Source organism: Hypanus sabinus, chromosome 29 (genome assembly GCF_030144855.1).
Source record: "Hypanus sabinus isolate sHypSab1 chromosome 29, sHypSab1.hap1, whole genome shotgun sequence".
NCBI lineage: Eukaryota > Metazoa > Chordata > Chondrichthyes > Myliobatiformes > Dasyatidae > Hypanus > Hypanus sabinus.
Genome location: NC_082734.1, coordinates 8959034 through 8984168, shown reverse-complemented (window position 1 = coordinate 8984168; position 25135 = coordinate 8959034). Strand labels below are relative to the sequence as shown.

General features: G+C 43.8%; 1 protein-coding gene across 1 annotated transcript in view; it reads right to left on the bottom strand.

The window, feature by feature from the left end:
* cacna1ia (calcium voltage-gated channel subunit alpha1 Ia) overlaps positions 1-25135 on the bottom strand; it is a 589581-nt gene that overhangs the window by 27839 nt on the left and 536607 nt on the right. Inside the window, exons 24-29 of the mRNA XM_059953562.1 lie at positions 24473-24665; positions 22960-23111; positions 15157-15266; positions 8444-8577; positions 1706-1776; positions 456-534 (exon numbers count right to left, since the gene is read on the bottom strand). Coding sequence (XP_059809545.1) covers positions 456-534; positions 1706-1776; positions 8444-8577; positions 15157-15266; positions 22960-23111; positions 24473-24665 — 739 coding nt within the window. The remainder of the gene's footprint in view (positions 1-455; positions 535-1705; positions 1777-8443; positions 8578-15156; positions 15267-22959; positions 23112-24472; positions 24666-25135) is intronic.

Genomic DNA, 25135 nt, shown 5'->3' with positions numbered 1-25135 from the left:
ACCTCATCTAGCATGAATGAGTGGTTGATGGACAGCATGGGCCAAAGGGCCTGGTTCCTGGCTGTATGACTCTGTATCTCATAGTCTCTCCAAATGAACTGAGGCACAAAGTCAGATGTTCAATTTGCCAGCTGTGGGGCTTGAACTTGCAACCACTGTGGTGACCACAAGGTGACCGCATCCGCAGTACCGGATTGATAACCTACCTAATTAAAAACACAAAATGCTGGCAGAACTCAGGAGGCCAGACAGCATCTATGGGAGGAGGTAGTGACGACGTTTCGGGCCGAAACCCTTCATCAGGAGCCGGATGATGATGGCTCCTGATGAAGGGTTTTGGCCCGAAACGTTGTCACTACCTCCTCCCACAGATGCCGTCTGGCCTGCTGAGTTCTGCCAGCATTTTGTGTTTTTATTTATTTCCAGCATCTGCAGATTCACTCGCGGTAACCTACCTAATTTACCAAACAGCTCCACTCCTAGAGCGGCGTAGATGAAGAAAAGAAGCATGAAGAGAAGCCCAAGGTTTCCCACCTGGAAGAGAAAGGTGAAGAATGTTAATTCATGAACAGAAGAGATTCTGCAGATGAGGGAAATCCAAAGCAACAGACACGAATGCTGGAGGAACTCAGCAGGTCAGGCAAATGAACGCTGATGTTTCGGGCTGACGCGCTTCTGAGAAGGAAGGGGGGAAACGGTGAAGGTGGGGAGGGGAAGGAGGCTGGCTGGAAGGTGGTAGGTGAAGCTAGGTCGGTGGAAAAGGTCAAGGCTGGAGAAGAGAGTGGACCATAGGAGAAAGGGATGTGCATTTCATATCCTTCTGTTATTCCTGCTTTGTTTGTCTCCGGCACCCCCTACTGTGTAAAGGGATGCTATGGTTTCTAGAAAACTCTCGCTACAGGAGCCTCACTTAACTGGCTTGAGCGTGCATTGTCCCAATCATCTCGTCTCTAGTAGGCGGTCTCACTTTGGTGGTCTCTGCTGTCTGGGTTTGACTACACACCTCCACAGTCATCCTCACCCAGATGTTGTCTTTAATCTTTGCTGCAACATCCACATCCCTGTGACAACATGGCTTTCTCCAGCTGTTGCATTTTCCTCTTGTGTGTCAAGATGTTTTATCTATCTATCTATCTATTTATTTGGAGCTATTGCATGGAAACAGATCCTTCTGGCCCAACGAGATGGGCTACCCAATTACATCCACGTGACCAAATAACCTACCAAACGGTATGTCCTTGGAATGTGGGAGGAAACCCTTGTGGTCACGGGGAGAACATACAAACTCTTACAGACAATGCCAGAGTTGAACCGGTGGGGCTGGTGTTGCAACAGCACTATGCTACCTGCTCTGCTGCTGTGCCACCCTATAAAATGCGACATGGTAGGCTAACCGGTGACTCTGAATTGTCCCTTGCGTCACCGGGTGGTTACACTGTTGGTGAAGTCAGCAGAGTAAGTTTCAGGGAAATTAGTGGGGGAATGAGATTGCATCAACTCAATGGGCTGAAAGGCCTCCCAAGACAAAAGGAGATATATAGAATGTTAAGAATGGAACGTGATAAATATGCCTTCAAGGCTCTCAGTTAGTGGAAACTCTGGATAAAACTTCTTAAAAAATACCTATGGTCACCCACTGCTTGTGGAATGCATTGTACGTGATGTTATGTATTTAAGAAGAGAAGGTACCTAGGCCAAAGTTTACCTGAGGTAGAGCCTGCACTACGGTGTCCAGGAGGGCTCTCATCCCAGTGGCCATCTTCAGCAACTTCAGCACTGGAAATTTCAAAACAGGAAGACAGGGTGAGGTGAAGCGTAGGGATGATTGCATAACACGAACCTCAACATGAAGCAGCTGATCCAAATGTCCTGTTTGCGTGATAGCATCACAAACAAGAGCCGGAATAGGCTAGTCTGCCTATTGAGCCTTCACTGTCATTTATCAATAAAAAATCTTGGTCTCATAAGAACATAAGAAATAAGAGCAGGAGTAGGCCATCTGGCCCATTGACCCTGCTCCGCCATTCAATAATTCAATAAAAATCTATCCAACCTTGTTTTAAATATATTTAAGGTAGCCTCCACTGCTTTATTGGGCAGAGGATTCCATAGTTTCACCACTCTCTGGGAAAAGCAGTTTCTCCTCATCTCTGTCCAAAATCTACTCCCCCAAATTATGTCACTTAGTTCTAGTCTCACTTACCAGTTTAAACAACTTTCCTGCCCCTATCTATCTTTCCTTTCCATAATTTTATATGCTTCTATAAAATCTCCTCTCATTCTTCTGAATTCCAGCGAGTACAGTACCAGGCAACTCAATCTCTCCTCATAGTCTAATCCCCCTCATCTCTGGAATCAACCTGGTGAACCTCCTCTGCACCACCTCCAAAGTCAGTATATCCTTCCTCAAGTAAGGAGACCGGAACTGGACGCAGTACTCCAGATGTGGTCTCACCTGTACCCTGTACAGTTGTAGCACCAATTTCCTGCATAACCCAGTACGCTAATTATCATTGGCTGGTTCTATGCAATGAAGGTGACAGAACCTGAAGTTGGGACGACTATTTAAGAGTCAGACCAAACTGGAAAGGCCTGATACAGGCCGAATTGGAAAGGTTGGATACAGACTGAAATGGAAAGGTCGGATACAGGCTGAATCGAGGTGGCAGGGTCCTGGCCCAAGAACATATCGAAGGGAGTGAACCCAATGTTTGGATGACAATTTAGGTGCTGGGCCAGATTGAAAAGGTCAGGGTGTCAGGGATCAAGGTGAGGGATGGGCTGGGTCAGCTCACTCCTTCACAATGTTTACTCAGTTCTGCACTGACTTAAGAGTCTGTGGACAAACTCCCTTTGTGAACTTCAATTCCGAATGCTATTTGCTTACTTTTATTGTTCGCACAATTTGTTTTTTTTTTCTCTCTCTGCACACTGGGTGTTTGATGGTCTTTTTTAATGGGTTTTGTGGCTGCCTGTAAGTAGGTGAATCTCACGGTTGTATAATGTATACATACTTTGATAATAAATGTACTTTGAACTTTGAATATTGAACCAGAGGTTATTGTATCTCGTATCACGGGACTAGTTGAAGAAAGACCTAGCTGGCTCTGCTTTTACTTTCTGCCCTTGCTGAATCATTTCCTTGTTAGGAAGCGGGTGATGCAGAGAGTTTCTCCCCACTGTTCATTCTGTGGGACCAAAGGGCTTAGTTCCAAGATGGACAAGTTGACTTTGACCTCGATGAGCCACAGTTTAAGAGTTACCCAAAGGAAAATGAAGCCTAGTTTGGGATTGGGGATTTATGGGGCAGGGGGCCAGCTGTTGAAGGCCTAATCAGGGCTTGAGGTGAGGTCAGGGGATAGGGAGAAAGGAAAGCCATGAGGGAGAAAATTGCCTCCACTGAGGACATTGGAGGTTCAAAGCCTTGGGGGATCTGGGAGGAAGGTGAGATGAGAAGTGGATTGAGAGGGTGGGGTGCAGGATTAGGTCTGAAGAAGTGATAAGATAGACAGACATCCTTCCCACCTAACACTCCTTCTGGAGTATTGTGGGGCATTGAGTTGGAAGCAACTTTCATTGACCATTGGTTTTCTTTCTGCTTGCTTGTGCTTGTGCAGTCACCTGTGAATACCCAGTGGATTTCCAGTCATTTGTGTTACAGCTGGTTCTGTATTTCTGTTGTTTCTTTGTCTGGGCCTGAAACGTCATAGCAGCACAAGTCAAGACTGTTGTTGTGTCCCAAAGGCTGTTTTTATCAGAGAAGATTCCCTTCTCTGTCCGGCTTGAACCAGTTTTCAGTATAAAGAAAAACTGTGAGGCAGGTTCTTTGTTAGAGTGAGTTGGCTACAGTCAGTGTTCATTCCCTGCTGCTGTGCATCGCTCTTATTTCATTCTTATGAACATCAAATAAAATGGATGCAACCACATGATTTGTGCCTAATTCTTCACCTCTGAAGAACCTTCTGGACAATATTATCTCCAGATCCAACAGTGATGAGAATAGGGAGGACTCTCAGATATGGGACTTAACTGAGAGGGGGCTTCATTCTGCTCTGTGCGATGAAATCAGAGTTCACCAGCATCTGTCATAAAATGTGAAAACTTTGTGGTAGCAGAGCAATGCAATACATAATAATATAGAAAAAACTGTATTACGGTAAGTATATATGTATATCTGAAACTGCAAATTTAAATACATAGTGCAGAAACCAAAATTTAAAAGAAGTATTGAGTTAGCATTCATGGGTTCGATGTCCATTCAAAAATCGGATGGCAAAGGGGAAGAAGCTGTTCCTTAATCGTTGAGTGTGTCTCTGCAGGCTCCTATACCTTCTTCCTGATGGTTACAATGAGAAGAGGGCATGTCCTGGGTGACACTATTGATCATTCAAGGTTGTTCACAGACAATGGGCAATAATTTCACCCAAAAATACTCCAGAGGAAGTGTTACATCGGAAGGATGTCACCAAATCTTATCTGAAGTTGCATCAGGTATGACTGAAAGATTTGGTCCAATATCGGGCCTAAGGCACGTAACTTAATATATTTTATTATTTTATTTAGCAATACAACGTGGCGTTGGTTCTTCTGGCCCTTTGAGACACCCCACTCCAGCAACCCTCAAAAAATCCGATTAACCCTAACCTAATCACAGGACTATTTACCAATTAACCTATTAACACAGCCTTTGGACTGTGGGAGGAAACTGGAGCAACCAAGGAAAACCCACACCTTTCATAGACAGAACAAAAAAACTCCTTACAGAACGGTGCCGGATTGAACTTTGAACTCCTGAATGCCCCGAGCTGTAATAGTGTCGCGCTAACCGCCGCACGACCATGGCTCCCACAAGGATTGTTGCAGCAGGGATAAACCCAAAGAAAACATAGAGATACACAGAAAGGACAAAGGAATAGAAAGATATTTCATGAGATGAGCTGAGGACGAGGCTGGTGTGGATTTGGACTAGTTCTAGGCTATGATCTTAGTGTAGTCTCTAATCTCAGGCATTTCTGCAGCATTGAAACATCACCGTCTAGGACTTATTTACTGTTTATTAATTACTTATTCAATGCTGAATAGGCCCTTCCAGCCCTCTGAACCACACCGCCCAACAATCCCCTAATTTTTTTAATCCTAGCCTAATCACGGCACAATTTTACAATGACCTATTAACCTACCAACTGGACTGAGAGCAGAATCTGGAGCACCAGAAGGAAACCCACATGGTCACGGGAAGAATGTAGAAACTCCTTACAAGCTGTGATGGAAATTGAACCCCCGGTTGCTGGTACTACAAAGCACTATGCTAACCACTACCGCTACCATGCCACCCCACTTAAACACAGAAATAGGGGATAGCAACAAACAATCTATTGGAGGATCTCAGTAGGTCAAAGGAGTAGAAAGAATTGTTAATATTTTGGGTCCAGACCCTGCACCAGGACTTATTTCCTCTCTCCTTACAGTTGCTCCTCAACCCATTGAGCTCCTCCAGCAGATGTTTCATTGCTCCAGATTCCAGCATCTGCCATTTCCCATGAACGGTTTTGCTGGTGAAAGTTGTGTGCCAGGAACTGCGTTGGGAAGAGGCAGAGGGGTGAAATCCAAGCCTGGTCACAAAGTGCACCAAGGTTCAAAGTAAATTTATTGTCAAAGTACATATATGATACTAAATACAAACGTACAAACCTGAAACTCACTTTAATTTAATTAATTTATTTATTGAGATACTGCATGGAGCAGAACCACACTGCCCAGCAATTCTCTGATTTAGCCTAATCACGGGGCAATTTACAATGATCAATTAACCTACCAACTGACACATCTTTGGACTGTGGGAGTAAACCGGAGCACGTGGAGGAAACCCACGCAGCCACAGGGACGTACAAGCTCCTCACAGACAGCAGCGGGAATTGAACCCAGGTCAGCTGTACTGTGAAGTGTTGAGCTAACCACTATGCCCTATTTTCTTGTGGGCATTCACAGTACATGTAAAGAAACCCAAATGAATCAATGAAAAACTATACGCAAAGATGGACAAGCAACCAATGTGCAAAAGATAACAAATTGTGCAAATATATAAAGAAAAACAAAATAATAATAATAGATACATAAGTAATAAATAATACTGAGAACATGAGTTGTAGGGTCCTTGAAGGTGAGTCCATAAGTTATGGAATTAGTTCAGTGTTGGGGTGAGTGAAGTTATTCACTCTGGTTCATGAGCCTGATGGTTGAGGGGTAATTGTCCCTGAACCTGTTTATGTGGAGCCTAAGGCTCCCAACCCTCCTTCCTGATGGGAGCAGTGAGAAGAGAGCAAAAGGGCTTTGGTCATCAGTTGAATCCACATTCGATTCCAATGACTTTAACATGGCCAAACGTATTTGAGTTCAAAGTTCAAAATTCAAAGCCTGAAGTAAATTTATTATCAAAGAATATATATGTGTCACCATATACTACCTGGAGGTTCATTTTCTTGCAGGCATTCAGAGCAGAGTAGAGAAATACAATAGAATCAATGAAAAAACAAGACTGACAAACAACCAATGTGCAAAAGAAGACAGATTGTGCAAATAAATAAGTAAATAAATAATAGTGAGAAAATGAGTTGCAGTTTTTGAAAGTGAGTCCGTAGGTTGTGGAATCAGCTCAGGGTTGAGTTGAGTGAAGCTATCCATGCTGGTTCAGGAGCCTGACGGCTGAAGGGTAATAACCTGGAGGTTTGGGACCTAAGGCTTCTGTATCTCATTTCCAATGGTAGCAGTGAGAAGAGAGCATGGCCTGGATGGTGGGGGTCCTTCATGACAGATGCTGCTTTCACGTGGCAAGACTCCTTGCAGATGTGCTCAGAGGTGGAAATGAACCTAATCTGAGTCCAATACCCTTGTGTGCATCCAACACTTCTGATTGGAGTTCATCTCCTCTCGTAGAAGATCCCAGTGAATCCAGACTCACTGTTTTAATGAAGCTAGGGACGAATTGTGAAGAATAAAACTATAAGACAGAGGCAGATTAAATTGTGCATGCACGAACTGCAGCAAATAACATTTTTATTGTCATTAAGGGGTATAAACCCTGTGCTTCTTCATGGGGAAATCGTTCAGTTCCAGGACTGTAATTTTACACCCATTAAACTCAATCATCAGAAAATCACAGACTGTTAGTTGTGCAGTTTCCTGATGTGCTTGGCTTGTTGTGCTGAGTGTATGGAAGTTGAATATTTATGTTTCTGCAAGGCTGGCTCCCTGATGCAGATCACAAAGGACATATTAATCTATCTCCACAGCCCAAGAGAGTATAGAGGCAAAGAGTTGGCAATGGAGTTATTCAGAGAACTACATTAGGTGTCCTGTGAGTGGTATTGGATGCCAGTTTGATCACTGGGCTCTCTGAAGTACCACTGAGTGTATCAGAGTACCTATCCCTGGAGATGAGAGATTGGGGCTAACTGGATCAGCCTGTCTCAGAGAGTTGGTACCTTTGTGATGGGCTGGTCTCCCACTCGCTTGTATCATCCGCTTAAGTGGTTATCTGAGTGAGGTAGTAAAGTAAAAGATAAAGTTCCTCAGCAATTCAGCTTCTTCCCCTCTGCCATCTGATCCCTAAATGGACATTGAACCCATGAACGGCACCTTACCACTTTTTTATTTCTGTTTTTTGCACTACTTATTTTAACATTCAACAGACATATATATACCTACTGAAATTCAATTTTTTTCATATACTTATCATGTATTGCATTATACTGCTGTTGAAAATTTCATGACGTATGCCGGTGATATTAAACCTGATTCTGAAAAGGATACAGTGCCTTAGGGAGGATTTTCCCATTGGTAGGGAGTCTACATTCCAAGTCACAGCCTCAGAATAAAGTGATGACCCTTTAAAATTGAGCTGAGGAAGTATTTCTTTAGCCAGATAGTGTAGTTAAGGCAGAGATTGATAGGTTCTTGATTGGTACGGGGGTTAAGTGTTAACGAGTAGAAGAATGGGGTTGAAAAAGTTCAGCTACAATAACTAGCAGAGCAGACTTGATGGACTGAATGGCCTAATTCTGTTCCAATATCTTATGGTCTATGTCCTGACTCTGTTAGAATGCTGACATATGTTCTAGCTCTTCCAAATTATTGATTACAGTGTGTTGACACCGTAGACCACTTCAGTCTCCCCTCTTCTGCTCTGGACTGTAATACAGCAAACTTTGCAATATTGAATCATGCCTTTCTCACCCACCGACAAGTTCCGACAAGTTAGAATGCAAGTGAAAATGGACAAAGAGGTGGAAAATGGGAAACAATGATAAACATTGCCCAAACAATACCGATATCTTCTAAGGGATTTAATCGAGATCTTAAACAATACCATTTGCTTTGTCATAAAATGGACACAAGAAAAGATATTAATTCCTGCCAGAGTTATTCAAATGAGGGTACAGCTTACCTCTGGTGATCCGGAGAACTCTCATGATCCGGATGATGGTGGGGTTAATGGGAAGGGCTGCACTGATTTCAATCTCCTCCAGTGTAATCCCCATGACCGAGAGCAGAACAATGGCCAAGTCGAGCTGGTTCCACCTGTGTGAGAGACAAAAGATATCCTGTAAAGAATGGATTTGGAAAGAGTTTCATTTGGCAAGGGAAGGGACTAGTTACAGAACAGGATGTAAAAGGGATTGGATCCAATGATTGTCTCTGTACTTCCAAATAAAACTTGGACCAACTTCTAGAGATGTGTAGTGGACAGTATATTGAGTGGCAGCATTACAGCCTGGTATGGAAACACCATTGCCTTCAGACAGAAAATCCTACAGAAATGTATGTGGCCCAGTCCAAAACAGGTAAAGCCCTCCCAACCATTGAGCACATCTACATGGAGCATTGTCGCAGGAAAGCAGTATTCATCATCTGGGACACCAACCACCCAGGTCAGGCTTTCTTCTCACTGCTGCTATCAGGAAGAAGGTACAAGATCTTCAGGACTCATAGTACCCGGTTCAGGGACAGTTATTTCCCTGAACAATCAGGCTCTTGAACCAAAGGGGATAACTTCACTCAACTTCACTTGCCTGATCATTGAATGTTCCCACAACCAATGGACTCAACTTTCAAGAACTCTTCATCTCATGTTCTCGTTTTATTTATTTATTTATTCATTCATTCATTCATTCATTTATCTGGTATTATTATTTATCCGGTAACACTCACATCTACAGTGATGAAATGCTCTGAGAGGTTGGTCATGACTAGACTGAACTCCTGCCTCAGCAAGGACCTGGGCCCACTGCAATTTGCCTATCGTCACAATAGGTCAATGGCAGACTGAATCTCAATGGCTTTAGACCACCTGGATAATACAGACTCCTATGTCAGGATGTTGTTCATCAACTATAGCTCAGCATTTAACAGTATCATTCCCACAATCCTGGAAGACCACAATCTAGGTGGATTGGTGATAATATTTCCTCCTCGCTGATGATCAACACTGGTGCACTCATGACTGTGTGGCTGGGCATAGCTCAAATACCATCTATAAATTTGCTGATGATACAACCATTGTTGGTAGAATCTCAGGTGGTGACGAGAGGGTGTACAGGAGTGAGATATGCCAGTTAGTGGACTGGTGTCACAGCAACAAGCTTGCACTGGTGTCAGTAAGATGAAAGAGCTGACTGTGGACTTCAGGAAGGGTAAGATGAAGGAACACGTACCAATCCTCATAGAGGGATCAGAACTGGAGAGAGTGAACAGATTCAAGTTCCTGGGTGTCAAGATCTCTGAGGATTAACCTGGTCCCAACATATCAATGCAGTTATAAAGAAAGTAAGACAGTGACTATACTTCATTAATAGTTTGAAGAGATTTTATATGTCAACAAATACACTCAAAAACTTCTATAGATCTACTGACAGGCTGCATCATTGTTTAGTATGAGGGGGTGGGGGGGAGGGCTACTGCACAGGACCAAGAGAAGCTGCAGAGGGTTATAAATTTAGTCAGCTCCATCTTGGGTACTAGCCTACAAAGTACCCAGGACATCTTCAAGGAGCGGTTTCTCAGAAAGGCAGTGTCCATTATTAAGGACCCCCAGCACCCAGGGCATGCCCTCTTCTCACTGTTACCATCAGGTAGGAGATACAGAAGCCTGAAGGCACACACTCAGTGATTCAGGAACAGCTTTTTCCCCTTTCTTCCGATACCTAAATGGACATTGAACCCATGAACACTTCCTCACTTTTTTATAGATATTATTTGTTTTTGCATGATTTTTAATCTATTCAATATATGTATACTGTAATTTATTTATTATTATTGTATATATTTTTCTCCTTCTATATTACGTATTGCATTGAACTGCTGCTGCTAAGTTAACAGATTTCACAACTATGCTGGTGATAATAAACCTGATTCTGATTCTGATTTATTATTATTGTTTCTTCTTTTTACATTTGCACAGCTTTTTGTCTTCTGCACTCTGGTTGAATGCTGTAGTTGGGCAGTCTTTCATTAATTCTGTCATGGTTATTATTCTATAAATTTCTTGAGTATGCCCACAGGAAAATGAATTTCATTGTATACAGTGGCATATATATTTTTTGATAATGAAATTAATTTTGAACTTTGAAATAAGAAATATTGATTGAAATGTTAATTTCCTGCTTCATAATCCCATCGAAACCTGATACAGTTTCATCAGCATGAGTTAGATGTAGAGTAAACCTCCTTCTATATTGTCTTGTGACACACACCCAGAGCAGGTACAACATACTAGTTTCCCTATTGTACATTATGTTGGCAGGTAAACTCAAGGGCTATTTAACACCTGTATACCTGCACACCTGCTCTTTAATGCAAGTATCTAATCGGCCAATCATGTGGCAGCAACTCAATGTATAAAAGCATACAGACATGGTCAAGAGGTTCAGTTGTTGTTCAGACCAAGCATCAGAATGGGGAAGAAATGTGATCCAAGTGACTTTGACTGTGAAATGAATGTTGGTGCCAGATGGGGCGGTTTGAGTATCTCAGAAACTACTGAACCCCTAGGGTTTTCTTACACAACGGTCTCTAGAGTTTACAGAGGGTGGTGCAAAAAACTGGTGAACAGCAGTTCTGTGGGAGAAAATGCCTTGTTTATGAGACAGGTCAGAGGAGAATGGCCAGACTGGTTCAAGGCGACAAGTAGATGTCAGTAACTCAATTAACCACGCATTACAACAGTGGGGTGCAGAAGAGCTCTGAATGCAAAACACAGTGAACCTTGAAGTGGATGGGCTACTGAAGCAGAAGATCACAAGCATACACTTAGTGGCTACTTTATTAGATACAGGAGATATGTAATAAAGTGGCCAGTGAGTTTACATGGTGCAATGGAAGCAGAAAGCACTGCAGATACACAGCAGGTCAGGCAGCATCTGCAGAGACTGAAGGGTTTATGATCTGACTCCTTTTCTCTCTCCAGAGTTGCTGACCTGTGGGAATATCCAGCATTTTCTTTCTCTCTGTTTCTCTTTTCAGATTTGCGAGCTCTTGATGTAGAGCTCCCTCTGTCAAACACACCCAGGGCAGTTCGTGGCTCCAGACTGCAAGAGTCTGGAGGGTTCTGCCTGACCTGAATGCTGTGACTCCCCTGTGACTAAGAGTCCCCGGAAAAAGAGTACGTGGTTTCTACAGGTACAACGGGGGCTTTCTGGGAATAGTGGGCTCGAAAGTTTTCTGTATAGAGATGACCACATTATACCCATTTTTATTTACCTAGAGATACAGCATGGAACTGACCCTACCGGCCCAATGAACTCCAGGTGCACAGCAACCCGACCTTTTTAACCCTAGCCCCGCAGGGCAATTGCCAATGACCAATTAACCCACTAACTGTACGTCGTTGGAACGTAGGATCAAACCAGAGCACCCGGAGGAAATCAAATTTCCTACAGGCAGCGTCGGAATTGACCTCCGAAGCAGTGAGAGCATTGCACTAACTGCTACACTACCGTAGCCCCATAGTATTTATTTATTGACTGTAAATAGCGCATGTTTTAATGCTGTGATGCTGTAATCACTGAATAAATCTTTGGGAAAGGCAATGAAAGGTCAGGGGAGCACAATCCCTCTGTGATGCCTCAGTCCTGTTCTGTCACAATCTACCCGGGGTAGATTGAACTAATTGCAGCAAGACGTTGCATTGAAGCAGAATTGGCTTAGACTCAAAATTATGATGGCAAACAGTTTCAAGAAATATTTTTATATTGCAGGGACTAAAATAACTGAGATGAGGGATAATAATAACGATAAACAGGAAAACAGTGATTATGTCCCGGAGGGAATAGGAAGTCAAAGAAGGGAAGCCATAAGCCCTGAATTGATGTGTCTGATCCATCACTTCTCATTAACGTTGCAGAGCTCACGGTCTCCTGATGTGTTGGCTGTTAATGACTACACCAGAGTCACTAATAGCTGAACATACACAGACGCTTACCCACACAGGGGTTAATTTGGCAGCTGTAAATCAAAAGCCGTGTATATCAGGGTGAAAGGAGAAGGGTGAAATCCAGATGCTGATTGAATGTTTGATACCCCTACAGTGCTCTTTCCTACACTTTCTCCCCCCCCCCACTCTCCTCACACTCTCTTCCTCTCAATACTCCTCCCTCTCCTTTCTTCCTCTCTCTCCCTCATTTTCCCTTCCTCCATCTCCCTTCCTCTCCTCACCTCTTCCTCTCTCTCCATCTCTCACTTTCCCTTCTTTCTCTCTCCCTCCCTCTTCCTCTCCTTTCCATATAACAATTACAGCACAGAAACAGGCCATCTCAGCCCTTCTAGTCTGTACCAAACACTGACTCTCACCTAGTCCCACCGACCTGCACTCAGCCCATAACCCTCCATTCCTTTCCTGTCCATATACCTATCCATTTTTTTTTAAATGACAAAATTGAACCTGCCTCTACCACTTCTACTGGAAGCTCGTTCCACACAGCTACCACTCTCTGAGTAAAGAAGTTGTCCCTTGTGTTACCCCTAAAATTTTGTCCCTTAACTCTCAACTCATATCCTCTTGTTTGAATCTCCCCTACTCTCAATGGAAAAAGCCTATCCACGTCAACCCTATCCCCCTCATAAATTTAAACACCTCTATCAAGTCCCCCCTCAACCTTCTGCACTCCAAAGAATAAAGACCTAACTTGTTCAACCTTTCTCTGTAAATCTAGTAAATCTCCTCTGTACTGTCTCTATTTTGATGACATCTTTCCTATAATTTGGTGACCAGAACTGTACACAATACTCCAAATTTGACCTCACCAATGCCTTGTACAATTTTAACATTACATCCCAACTCCTATACTCAATGCTCTGAATTATAAAGGCCAGTATACCAAAAACTTTCTTCACCACCCTATCCACATGAGATTTCCTTTCCATCTCCCTCCCTTCCACTCTCTCCTCTCTCTCTCTCCCTCTCTCTTTTTCTCTCTCTCTCAGCAGCGGGAGCAGAGAACTGTGAATTGAATAAGAGTACAGAAGGTTCAAGAAGGGCGGCCGTTGTTGGGAATAGGCCAACGGTGATGTTATGAGCGTCAGGCTTTGACTCAAGAGGCTGAGGCCAAAGAAACATGTTGGAAGGATTAGTTTTTTCTTTGGTTATGCTGATTTGGTCTTGGTTGTCCATTATACAGTGCAGGCAGGATGGCAGATATGGCAGTGGTATGCTCTTCCTGTAGGATGTGGGAATTCATGGAACCCAGAAGTCTCCCTGATGACTACACCTGTGGGAAATGCAGCCAACCCCAACTCATGAAAGACCACATTAAGGAGATGGAGCTGGAGTTGGATGAACTTAGGATCATCTGGGAGGCATAATAACTATGACTTTTGAGCAGGTGGTTACACCTAGAGTGCAAAATTTGGGTAGTAGATGGATGAACACTGAGAGAAGTAATTGGAGAAGGAAGTCAGTGCAGGGTCCATGTGGCAACCACACAGTCTGGGTTTGGTTTGGGTTTGGTTTGGGATGGCCAACTGCAGACAATTCAAACCAAACATTTCTAACGCCAGTCTTACTCATCCAATTTCCACTCTGAGGCCTTGTTCAAGGGTAGTCAAAATCAAACCTGCCAGAATGTAATTCTAACCTTGTTCATCTGATAGCAATTGGCTTTGAGTTGGCTTGAAGATTCAAAGATGTATACAGACCCCACCATCCAGACTATGCTGTCTTCTCACGACTACCATCAGGAAGGAAATACAGGAATCTTAAATCCCGGACCATCAAGTTCAGGAACAGTTGTTATCCTTCAACCATCAGGCTCTTGAACCAGCAGAGATAACTTCACACCTCAACACTGGACTGATTCCATAACCTACAGACTCACTTTCAAGGACTCTACAACTCATGTTCTCAGTATTATTTGTTTACTTTCTATTTGCACAGTTTCTCTTTCTTTGTACACTGATGGTAGTCAGTCTTATGTATCGTTTTTCATAAATTCTATTGTATTTCTTTATTTTACTGTAAATACCTGCAAGAAAATGAATCTCAAGATAGTACCCAGTGACATATTTGTACATGGATAATAGATGTACTTTGACTTCGGACTTTGGCTTTGTTCCCATGAGCTTCTGTGCATTGAAGCTCCACTGTGAGATATAAAACATTGCCCCATGCTGTACATAGTCAGAGTTCTGCCAAGGGTTTACTCAGTACTTGGCTTTCTGTTCCTGCAGCTTAGGAACGGGACCATACAATTTGGCCTTGGGCTTCCTACAATCAGGTCTCCTCGGCAGAAACTTGGAATTCAGCATCCTGCTTCTGAGCTTCATCTGAGTGGGCTTTTCAGTCTGTTTATTCGGTGCCGCATTGGGACACCTCATTCAGGAACAATACCATGTGAGGAACATTATAGTACTTGAGGGGGATCTTCAGAGACAGCAGGAGCAATATGGGGCAGCAAGTTCCTGACACTGCTTTTCCCTTGCTGGAAACCTGGGCTTGAGCCGGATAATCGGAAATTGGAGGTGGTGGGTTTGGGAAGACTGATCTTCCCTCCCCCAGTGGGCATCTGTCTTATCCCCTCCTGGGAAGTGTGTTTACGTGATTTATGGTCAGGAACGGCAACTACAGTCAAACAGCCACTCTGTCAGCAAATAAAAGCTCTTCCTTACCTGTCCTTGAAGAACCTCCGCAATCCGAAAGCCACGAGCTTGAGAATTGCTTCCAGCACAAAGACGGTCGTGAACATGTAGTTACAGTACTTGAGAGCAACCTCCAGGGACTGTGGGAGGAAACAAGTGGATAACTTCAGCAAATATCTGGACTCTCTCCAGGGATACACACCCATCAGGTTGGGCTCCACAAGCACTGCCTTCAATGTGAAAGTTCGAAACTTGGCAATCTCTCCTCCTCGTAATCTCCTCTCTTGAGAAGTGGACGTAAATAATAACTTTCATTTATATAGTGCCTTATACGTTTCTAAGTCATTCTAAAATTTCAGTGCAACCAATTAAATATATTTTATGTGTACTCACTTTTGAAATGAGACTGCAACATTTTTAAGAGATTAAAGGGATTATTTGTTACATGCACATCGAAACACACAGTGAAATTAAGCTTTTGCGTCATAGTTTGTGATGTACCTGGGGAATCCTGCACATGTCCCAGTGCATCAGGTGGCAACATAGGATGCCCAACAAGTTTTTAACCCTCACCCTTTCGTTTGTTTGGAATGTGGAAGAAATTTTGATCAACCGGACAGGTAACCTATGCGGTTAGGAGGAATATACACCTTACAGAAAGAAGCAGAAATTGAACCCTGATCTTCAGATTACTGGCACTGTAAAGCGTTTTGCTAACCGCTACGCTACTGTGCTGGCCTTCTGCACAGTAAGAATCCACAAAGGCAGAACTTATTTATTTGTTGAGGTACAGTGCGGAATAGGACCTTCTCACCCTTCGTGGTGCGCTGCCCAGCAACCTTGCGATCTAATCCTAACCTAATCACGGGACAATTTAGAATGTCTAGTTAACCTACCAACCGGTACATCTTTGGACTGTGGGTGGAAACCAGAGAACCCAGAGGAAACACGCAGTCACAAGGACAATGAACAAACTCCCTCCAGGCAGCAGTGGGAATTGAACCCTAAACATCCCCAGTGGATGGTAGGGGGACCCTTATGATCCTGTCGGCTGTTCTCACAGTTCTTTGTTGGGACTTCTGGTCCAAAGCTCAGCTGCTCCCATACCAGATGGAGGTGTGATTTGTCGGTGCGTTCTCAATGGTGCTCCTGTAAAATTCAGTTAAGATGGCCTCTAATCCAGGTAGCATCCCAGTAAACCTCTTCTGCTCTGTCTCCAAAGCCTCCATGTCCTTCTGTGTGTTGTCCACTGCAATAATCCTCAACATGACACATTCTCCTATCCACACTCTATTGGATTGGGAGTTCCATGACCTGGATCCAGTGACAATGAAGGAACAGTATTATACATCTGATTTAATTGGAGGGGAACATGAAGATTGTAATGTTATTATGTACCTGTGCCTCCCTTGATATTGAAGCTCATGGTGTCAGAATAAGGAAAATTCATCTTACACATGGCTCATAATGCACTCATGGTGTGTCCGGGGTATAGAGACTGAACACTCTTCTGCACACCACTGTTATAACATGTGGTTGTTTGAGTTACTGTCACCTTCCTGTCAGCTTGAACCAGTCTGATCATTCTCCTCTGACCTCTCTCGTTAACAAGGCGTTTTCACCCACAGAACAACCACTCACTGGATGTTTTTTTTGTGGTTTTTCCCACCATGTGTAGGAGATCAGCAGTTTCTGAGATACTCAAACCACCCCATCTGGCACCAACAATCATTCCACAGTCAAAGTCATTTAGATCAAATTTCTTCCTGATTCTGATATTTGGTCTGAACAACAACTGAACCTCTTGACCATATCTACGTTCTTTTATGCACTGAGTTGCTGGCACATGATTGGCTGATTAGCTATTTGAGCAGGTGTGCTTATTAAAGTGGTCCCAGAGTGAAGAATGTCTAGGGTAGGTGGTTAGGCTCTTGTTGCAAATATTTATCACTTGTTCTTGTGTGTCACCAATGCTACTTGTTATTTATCTGCCATGCCTTGATGCTTCCTCTGTCCTGTTGCCTTTGGATGTGCTTTCCTTCATTATCTGAGGAGTTGAATATCAGTGAGATCGTCCAAGATCGTATGACTGTCTTCTGCCCTCCCACAACCACTCACAACTATCTTCCGTATAAAATATGACTTGAACGATGAGAACATAGAATAGTACAGCACGGTATAAGCACATGATGTGCCATCATTTATAAACCTACTCCAAGATAAATATAACCCTTTTTTACTACATAGCCCATAACCCTCCACTTCTCTTACATCCACATGCCTACCTAAGAGTCTCTTAAATGCCCTGCATTTAAACTTTGCCACCAATGCCAGCAGTGCATTCCAACCACCCACCACTCTCAGTGGAAAAAGCCTGCCTCTGACATCCCCCCTCAACTTTCCACCAGTCACTTTAAACAGATGTCCTCTGCTACCCTGCCACCCTGGCAAAAAATGTAATGGCTGACAGCCACTGAGGCCAACTCTACCAAGACGTGTTAACACCATGGAGACACAAAACACTAAAGATGCTGGACTTTGGAGATACCAACAATTTGCTGGAGGAACAATTTGCCTGATGAAGGGTCTCGACCCCGAAACATCAACTGTTTATTCCCCCTCTATATAAGCTGCTTGACTTGTTGAGTTCCTCCAGCCTTCTGTGTACGTATTGCTCAAGCTTGCCGAGCATTTGCAGAATCCCTTCTGTTTATGATTTTCAGGAAGAACTCAATGAATCAGACAGCATCTGTGGGAAGAAGCGAACTGCTGACATTTTGGGTCGAAAAATCTGCATCGGAAACAAGCTGACAATTCCAGTCCTCCCACAGATGCTGCCGACCTGCTGAGTGCCTTCAGCAGGTTGTTTGTTGTTCCCTTTGTCAATCATGCCATGATACAGAAAACAATCCTTCCCACATCACCTCTGGAGTCGAGAATCTGGATCCAGGAGGCTCTGGCAAAATCTCAAACTGAGCACTAGCTCATAGGTAAATATTTAGTGGAACAATCGGAAACATCTTCTGCCACTTCCTTGCTGAGAGCAGTTCGATAGGTTGGTAATTAGATTTATCTGGCTCTTTGTGGACACAATTTACTAATTGTGGACAAACACATCTCATTACTTGTGTAATTATTCTGCAGGTTATAACATCCCAGTTCACCAGGACAAGTATTAAATTAACCTGCAAACACAGCTTATGTGTAACTACATGCCTACCTCAATGATTTCATTCAATTTAAGATACTGGAGGTCCCTGGGGTACAGTTTAACATTTTAAGCAATTGTTTCACAAATCTGTTTTCTATTTTAGTGGCGATTTGTCGCTTTCTGTTTTCTCTCTTCACCCATCTCTTTTTCTCTGCATCACCCTGCAACCCCTCCCCCCTGTGATGTAGCTGCTTTCACATTGGCAGCATTTTTTGCTGTTTCCTAAGCATTTATCCGTTTTTGACGAGGCCAAGTTGCTGGCTCGACACTCAACCCAGCACTGACGGACAACAAGCAAGGGAGCTGGCCGGATTCGAACTCCGGACCATTTGTTTCGAAGGCTGGTGCAGATGCTACTACACCATTGGCCGGCTCCTCCCACCCTTTGATCTCTCTCTCTCACTCCCTCCCTCCCTTCCATCCTCACCATTTCTCAACCACTCTGTTGAATTTCACTCCGATGAAACTCCTCGTCGCCTCATGCCTTCACCGTTCTTCTCACTCTCATTTCATATGTCACTCTCTCTCCCTCCTCTCTCTCTTACTCACCTACATTGCCTGTCGCCCGCCCCCTCACTCTCCCTTGCTGATGGCCTCACTCCCGCACTGCCACTCATTAGTCACTCCCCCACCCTTATGCACTCTGTAGCGGTTACCAGCAAACAAACCATAACCGCTGAAAGACTAAGACAGGGTTCTCGACACTGTGTGTCACGCTTCCTAATAAAATTCACAAATCACCAACAGTACGTTTGACCCTCAAATACGAAACCAGCAAAGGCAAACGATGCTGTAGCGATAAAAAAGTTAACAAAACTAATTTAGTGTAACTAAATTTTCTAATTAGCGATATTAGAATTAGTATTCTATATATACTTAAGTGATATTAGTGATCTAGTTAGCACTCCAATAACGTCGAATAGTAGTCAACAAAAATATATCATTCCCGAGACTCACCCTTGCTCCACTAACAACTCAGAGACTAATCGTGAATATGTAAATATACTCCTTTACTTCTACCCAAGCTACGTGAAAGACGACCATAAATACGCCACAAAATACAATACAGACTGAAGATAGATAAGTGGCTCTCACACTTTCCTTGCTTCTTCATGGCCTTTCATTCTGTTTTCTTTCACTCACTCACAGTCCCTCTCACTACTGTTGCTCTCCCCCTCTAACCCCTCATTCTCTGCTGCTCTGTCTTAATTCACTCTCCATTGCTCACTTATTTTTAATCTGTCTCCCCTCCTTAATCACTCTCTATAATCACATCCGAATTTTCTCTCTCTTTCTCACTCTTACTCATTCTCTCACAGTCCTTTACTTGTTCTCCCCGTCATGCAGTCCCACATACTGTCTCGCTACTTCACTCTCTCAGTCCTTTTCCTTCGCTCGCTCCCTCATTTCCTGCCTCACTCCATGTTTCACTCCATTTAACTCTTTCTCTTCTTCCGGAGTCCCCTGCAATCACCAGCCATTCCCTCTCTCATGATTTCCCCCTCTTCAATCCCTTAAACCTTTCCCTCTCATTCCCTCCCACATTTGATCTCACTTTCACATTCTCCCTCTTATTCGCATCTTTTCCCTTATTTCCTCTCATACTCCTTTATCCTCTCTCTTTCTTTCCCTTTCCTTCCCACAATCCCAGTCTCACCTCTGTATCCTTCATCCATTTATCATCAATTTACAATCATCATACGGTACATTGGCCTTCATCAATCATGGGATTGAGTTTAAGAACCAAGAGGTAATGTTGCAGCTATATAGGACCCTGGTCAGACCCCACTTGGAGTACTGTGCTCAGTTCTAGTCGCCTCACTATAGGAAGGACGTGGAAACCATAGAAAGGGTGCAGAGGAGATTTACAAGGATGTTGCCTGGATTGGGGAGCATGCCTTATGACAATAGGTTGAGTGAACTTGGCCTTTTCTCCTTGGAGTGACGGAGGATGAGAGGTAACCTGATAGAGGTGTACAAGATAATGAGAAGCATTGATCATGTGGATAGTCAGAGGCTTTTCCCCAGGGCTAAAATGGTTAGCACAAGAGGGCATAGTTTTAAGATGCTTTTAAGTAGGTACAGGGATAAGTTTTTCACGTAGAGAGTGGTGAGTACATGGAATGGGCTGCCGGCGGTGGTGGTGGAGGAGTCTTTTAAGAGACTCCTGGATGGCTACATGGAGCCTCGAAGAATACAGGGCACTGATGATCATGCCCCGTATGGTGACAAAACATTTGCAAATGGATTGCCAAGATCGGAGAACAAGTCAAGCTAGCCATTTACTCATGGTCCTAGTAACTTTTAATTGTGTAGACTGTCCATGCTCTAGCCAGGTTACCATTATCAGAAAACAACCAATATTTTCTCTGCAAAAGAAAAATGATAAAGATTTGCTTTATTTGTCACGTGTATCGCCCTCACAGTGAAATGTGTCATTTGCATCAAATCAAATCAGCAAGGACTGATACTAGCAAGTGTCACCACACTTTCAGCACTAACCTAGCATGCCCACAACTCACTAACTCTAAACATATGACTTTGGAATGTGGGAGGAGACAGGAGTACCCAGAGGAAACCCGCACAGTCACAGGGAAAACGTATAAACTCCTTACAGGCTGCGATGGGAATCATACCCTGATCTTGGAGCTAATGCCGTAAAGAGTTGCATTAACTATTGTGCTGTTGTGCTGTCTCTACTGTTGCTAAACCCTCAAATTTGCCCTGTGTGGTAACTGTGGATTGGGTAGTTATGGGGTATTTGTTAGGGGGGTGGAGGTGGGGGTTTTGGCTGGAGTGGTGTTGGGCTGGGGCTAGTCTAGAGGTAAATAAAACCCTAAGTCATAGGAGCAGAATTAGGCCATTCAGCCCATCACTTTTACTCAACCATTCCATCATGGCTGACTTATTATCCCTCTCAACCCCATTCTCCTGCCTTTTCCCCATACCTTTGATCCTTACTAATCAAGAACTATCAATCTCTGCTTTAAATATACACAAACATACCTTCAAAGCCGTCTGTGGCAATGGATTCCACAGCTTCTCCACCCTCTGGAGAAAGAAATTACTCCTCATCTCTGTTCTAAAGAGACATCCTATTTTGAGGCTGTGCCCTCTGGTCCTAGACTCCTTAACTACAGGAAACATCCACACCATATCCTTAAATCAAGTCAAGTCACTTTTTATTGTCATTTTGACCATAACTGCTGGTACAGTACACAGTAAAAATGAGACAACGTTTTTCAGGACCATGGTGCTACATGAAACAATACAAAAACTACATTGAAATACGTAAAACAACACAAAAAACTACACTAGACTACAGACGTACCCAGGACTGCATAAAGTGCACAAAACGGTGCAGGCATTACAATAAATAATAAACAAGACAATAGGCACAGTAGAGGGCAGTTGGTTGGTATCAGACCAGACTCTGGGTATTGAGGAGTCTGATAGCTTGGGGGAAGAAACTGTTACATAGTCTGGTCGTGAGAGCCCGAATGCTTTGATGCCTTTTCCTAGATGGCAGGAGGGAGGAGAGTTTGTATGAGGGGTGCGTGGTAATGAGAACGAGTAGTGAGAAGACCACTCAAAGGTCAGTCTCATTCTGAGGCAGTGGCTAGGAAATGCAGATGGGATTCCATCCCTGTGCAACGCAATACCACCCACTCCTCCTGTAAAACAATTCTTAAAAAGAGCATCAAAACAGGACCTTGGTATAATTTATGAAAGTCTGCGAGATTGTCCATACTTTTAATGGATGTCTGAGAAATTAATAATTTTTAATTTAAGAATTGTATGTATTTTTCATCATTGATTAAGCTAACAGGTGATAACATCCATTGTCATTTCTCTCCATAGATGCTGGTTGACCTGCTGAATGCTTGAGCGCTTTTTCGTGTTGCTCCTAAGAAAGAGCTAGTTATCCGCACTTCAGTCAAAGAGTTGCAAACTCATTGGTTCAAGTCGCCCCTCAGGGATTCGGAGAGGGGGTAGTAAAGGAGCTGGGAGGAGGAGGTGGCACTGATTCCACAACCTGCAAATTCACTTTCACAATTCATGATCTCAATATTATTTTTTAATTATTTGTTTATTTTTAGTATCTGCACAGTCTGTCTTCTTTTGCACATTGGTTCAAAGTGCATTGATTATTAAAGTATACACAGTATTAATTATCAAAGTATACAATTCTGAGATTCGCCTTCTCCAGACAGCCGTGAAACAAAGAAAATCACGGAAGTTGTTCAAAGAAAAACATCAACCCCCCCGACAAGGTGCAAAAAGAAACAAATCATGCAAACGGCAACAAGAACATCAAACCCGAAACCCCAAACCTCCCGTGCAAAAAAAACCCAAATTGTGCAAATGGTTGTTCGTCAGTCTTTGTGCTGAATTTCTTAAATTCTATTGTACTTCTTTATTTTCCTGTAATTGCCTGCAAGAAAACAAATCTCAAGGCATTATACACCAATAAATACTTTGAACATTGAACTTTGGATAACTGGACCAGCGCAATGAGTAAGGTCGTACACCTCTCAGGACCAATATGTAATGGCAGAGCTGTAATAAATTCCCAGAAGTGATTTTCTGTGAGACAGCAGCTCAAGAGGCTTCAGCCTTACCTTGGGTTGGTTGTAGTGTTCCAGCGACATGGTCACCACGTTGATGCAGATGGTGAAAGTGATGAAGAGATCCAGGTAATGGCTAGTACACAAGGTGTGGATGAAGAGGCGGACTGGAGAGTAGGCAGCGTAGTAGGGCAGTCGCTGGGCTTCTGTTACGGCAAGGGTTAGCGTGGGGCAGAAGGAATAAACAGAAGCTGGTTAGTACTCCAATGTCTCTGCCTTGCTTTCTCAAGAAGCTACACCTCTTTCCCATTCCTTTCAGAACCAACAACCCTAGTTAGCTTGGCTTCCTACTTAATGGGATAAGGGATCACATGCAGAAATTAGAGCATTTGATGGCTTTGGGCCTGTATTCATTGCAGTTCAGATAAATGAGAGGGGATCTATTGAATATTGAAAGGCCTAGAGAGGGTGGATGTGAGTATGTTTCCTATGGTGGCAGAGTCTACCACTCAAAAACACAGACTCAGAGTAGAGGGATGTCCCTTTAGAACAGAGTTGAGGAGGAATTTTTTTAGCCAGAGGGTGGTGAATCTGTAGAATTCGTTGCCACACATGACTGTGGAAGCCAAGTCATTGAGTATATTTAAAGTAGAGTTTGATAGGTTCTTGATTAGTAAGGGCATTGGAGGTTACAGGGAGAAAGTAGAAGAATGGGGCTGAGAGAGATAATAATCAGCTATTGTGGGTCCTATCGTCTAGTTTTCCAATATTGTCTACCATCTCTTTATTTCACATCCCCAGGAGGAAGAGGGAGAATGAGAGAAGGGAGGAAGGGAAGGAGATTGGAGGAGATGAAATAGGAAGGGAGGGGACAAGATGGAGGGAAAAGAAGCAGCATAGCAGGAAGGAAGAGGAAGGGGAAAGGAGGGATAGCTGAGTCCAGGGATGGAGTGAGAAAGGAAGGGTCAAATGAGGGATAGAGGGTGAGCATGGAAACAAGAAAGGGAATGGAACAGGAGGAAGGAAATGTGGTAGCGATGTAAACAAAGGGAACATATGGAGTGTTAATATGATGTAAAAGCTGAGGGAGAAATGGAGGCAGGGAGGTGGTAATGTGGGAGCGAGGAAGGGAATAGTTGGGGGGGACTTGATGAGATGAAGGGGTGAAGGAAGAAGGGGCTGAAAAGATGGGAATTAGGAAAGGAGATCAGAAGTAAAGAGGGAAGGATATAGAAATATGTTTGGTCAGGGGAAGGTCGACATCGTGGGGACACTCATGTCAGGCAGAAAATGACATGATTGTAGGTGTGAGCTGGTAGGAAGGGTGAGAATCATTCTGGGGTTAAAGTCAGGGTCCACTTGAAGGTGACAGGATAAGGGATCACTGCGGGGATGATTTTGCACAGTGATCTGGAAAACACTGGCTGAAAGGACACTGGACTTTATGGGAGTCTCCAGAATGGAGGTGCATGTTTTTTGGGAACTTTGGGGAGGGTGAAAGCCGGACTAATTGATGAAGAAGACCGAAGGGGCTAACACAGCAAAGATAGGCGAAACGCCTCCTTACTCCTGCGCTTTTTCTCCAGCCTCCGCAAGCGTTTCTCCTCCCGCCTCCTCGCCTCCTCGGCCTCCTGGTGCTGGCGGCACTTGTGGAAGTTCTCCACCACCACGCCAACGAACATGTTGAGCACGAAGAAGCTGACAATCAGCAGGAAGGAGATGAAGTAGAGCAGCATCCAGGGGTTGTGGTTGATGATGGGCTGCGAGGGGAGGGTCACAGCGGTCAGTCCCTGGCACAAAGGTGCGTCAGCGGCACCCAGCTCGCTCCGCCTAGTGCTACAGTCCTCAGGTACTCAGTTCAGTTACACCCTTGAGCCCTCTAGGCTGGGCTGTGCATGATACCACCTTCATGGAAAGTGGGCCTCTCTGCTCCCTCCCCCTGCTATCTTCCTCCAGCTCCTTCCATTCACTCCCCCCCCCCCCCTCACCCTTTGCTCCAATTCAACCCTGTCGTTCACAGCCACATGGGAGTATCTAGGGATGGGAAATAAATGCTGGCCTTGCCACTGATGTGCAGATCCCGAAAGCGAGTAAATAAAAATAAAATCACTTGACGCACGTTTGGAATAGTGTATTTAAGTTGCCCTGCTGCAAAGAAGGTACCATTAAGTTGGGAAGAGTGCAGAGGAGATTTACGAGGATATCACCAGGATTTGAGGGACTGAGGTGT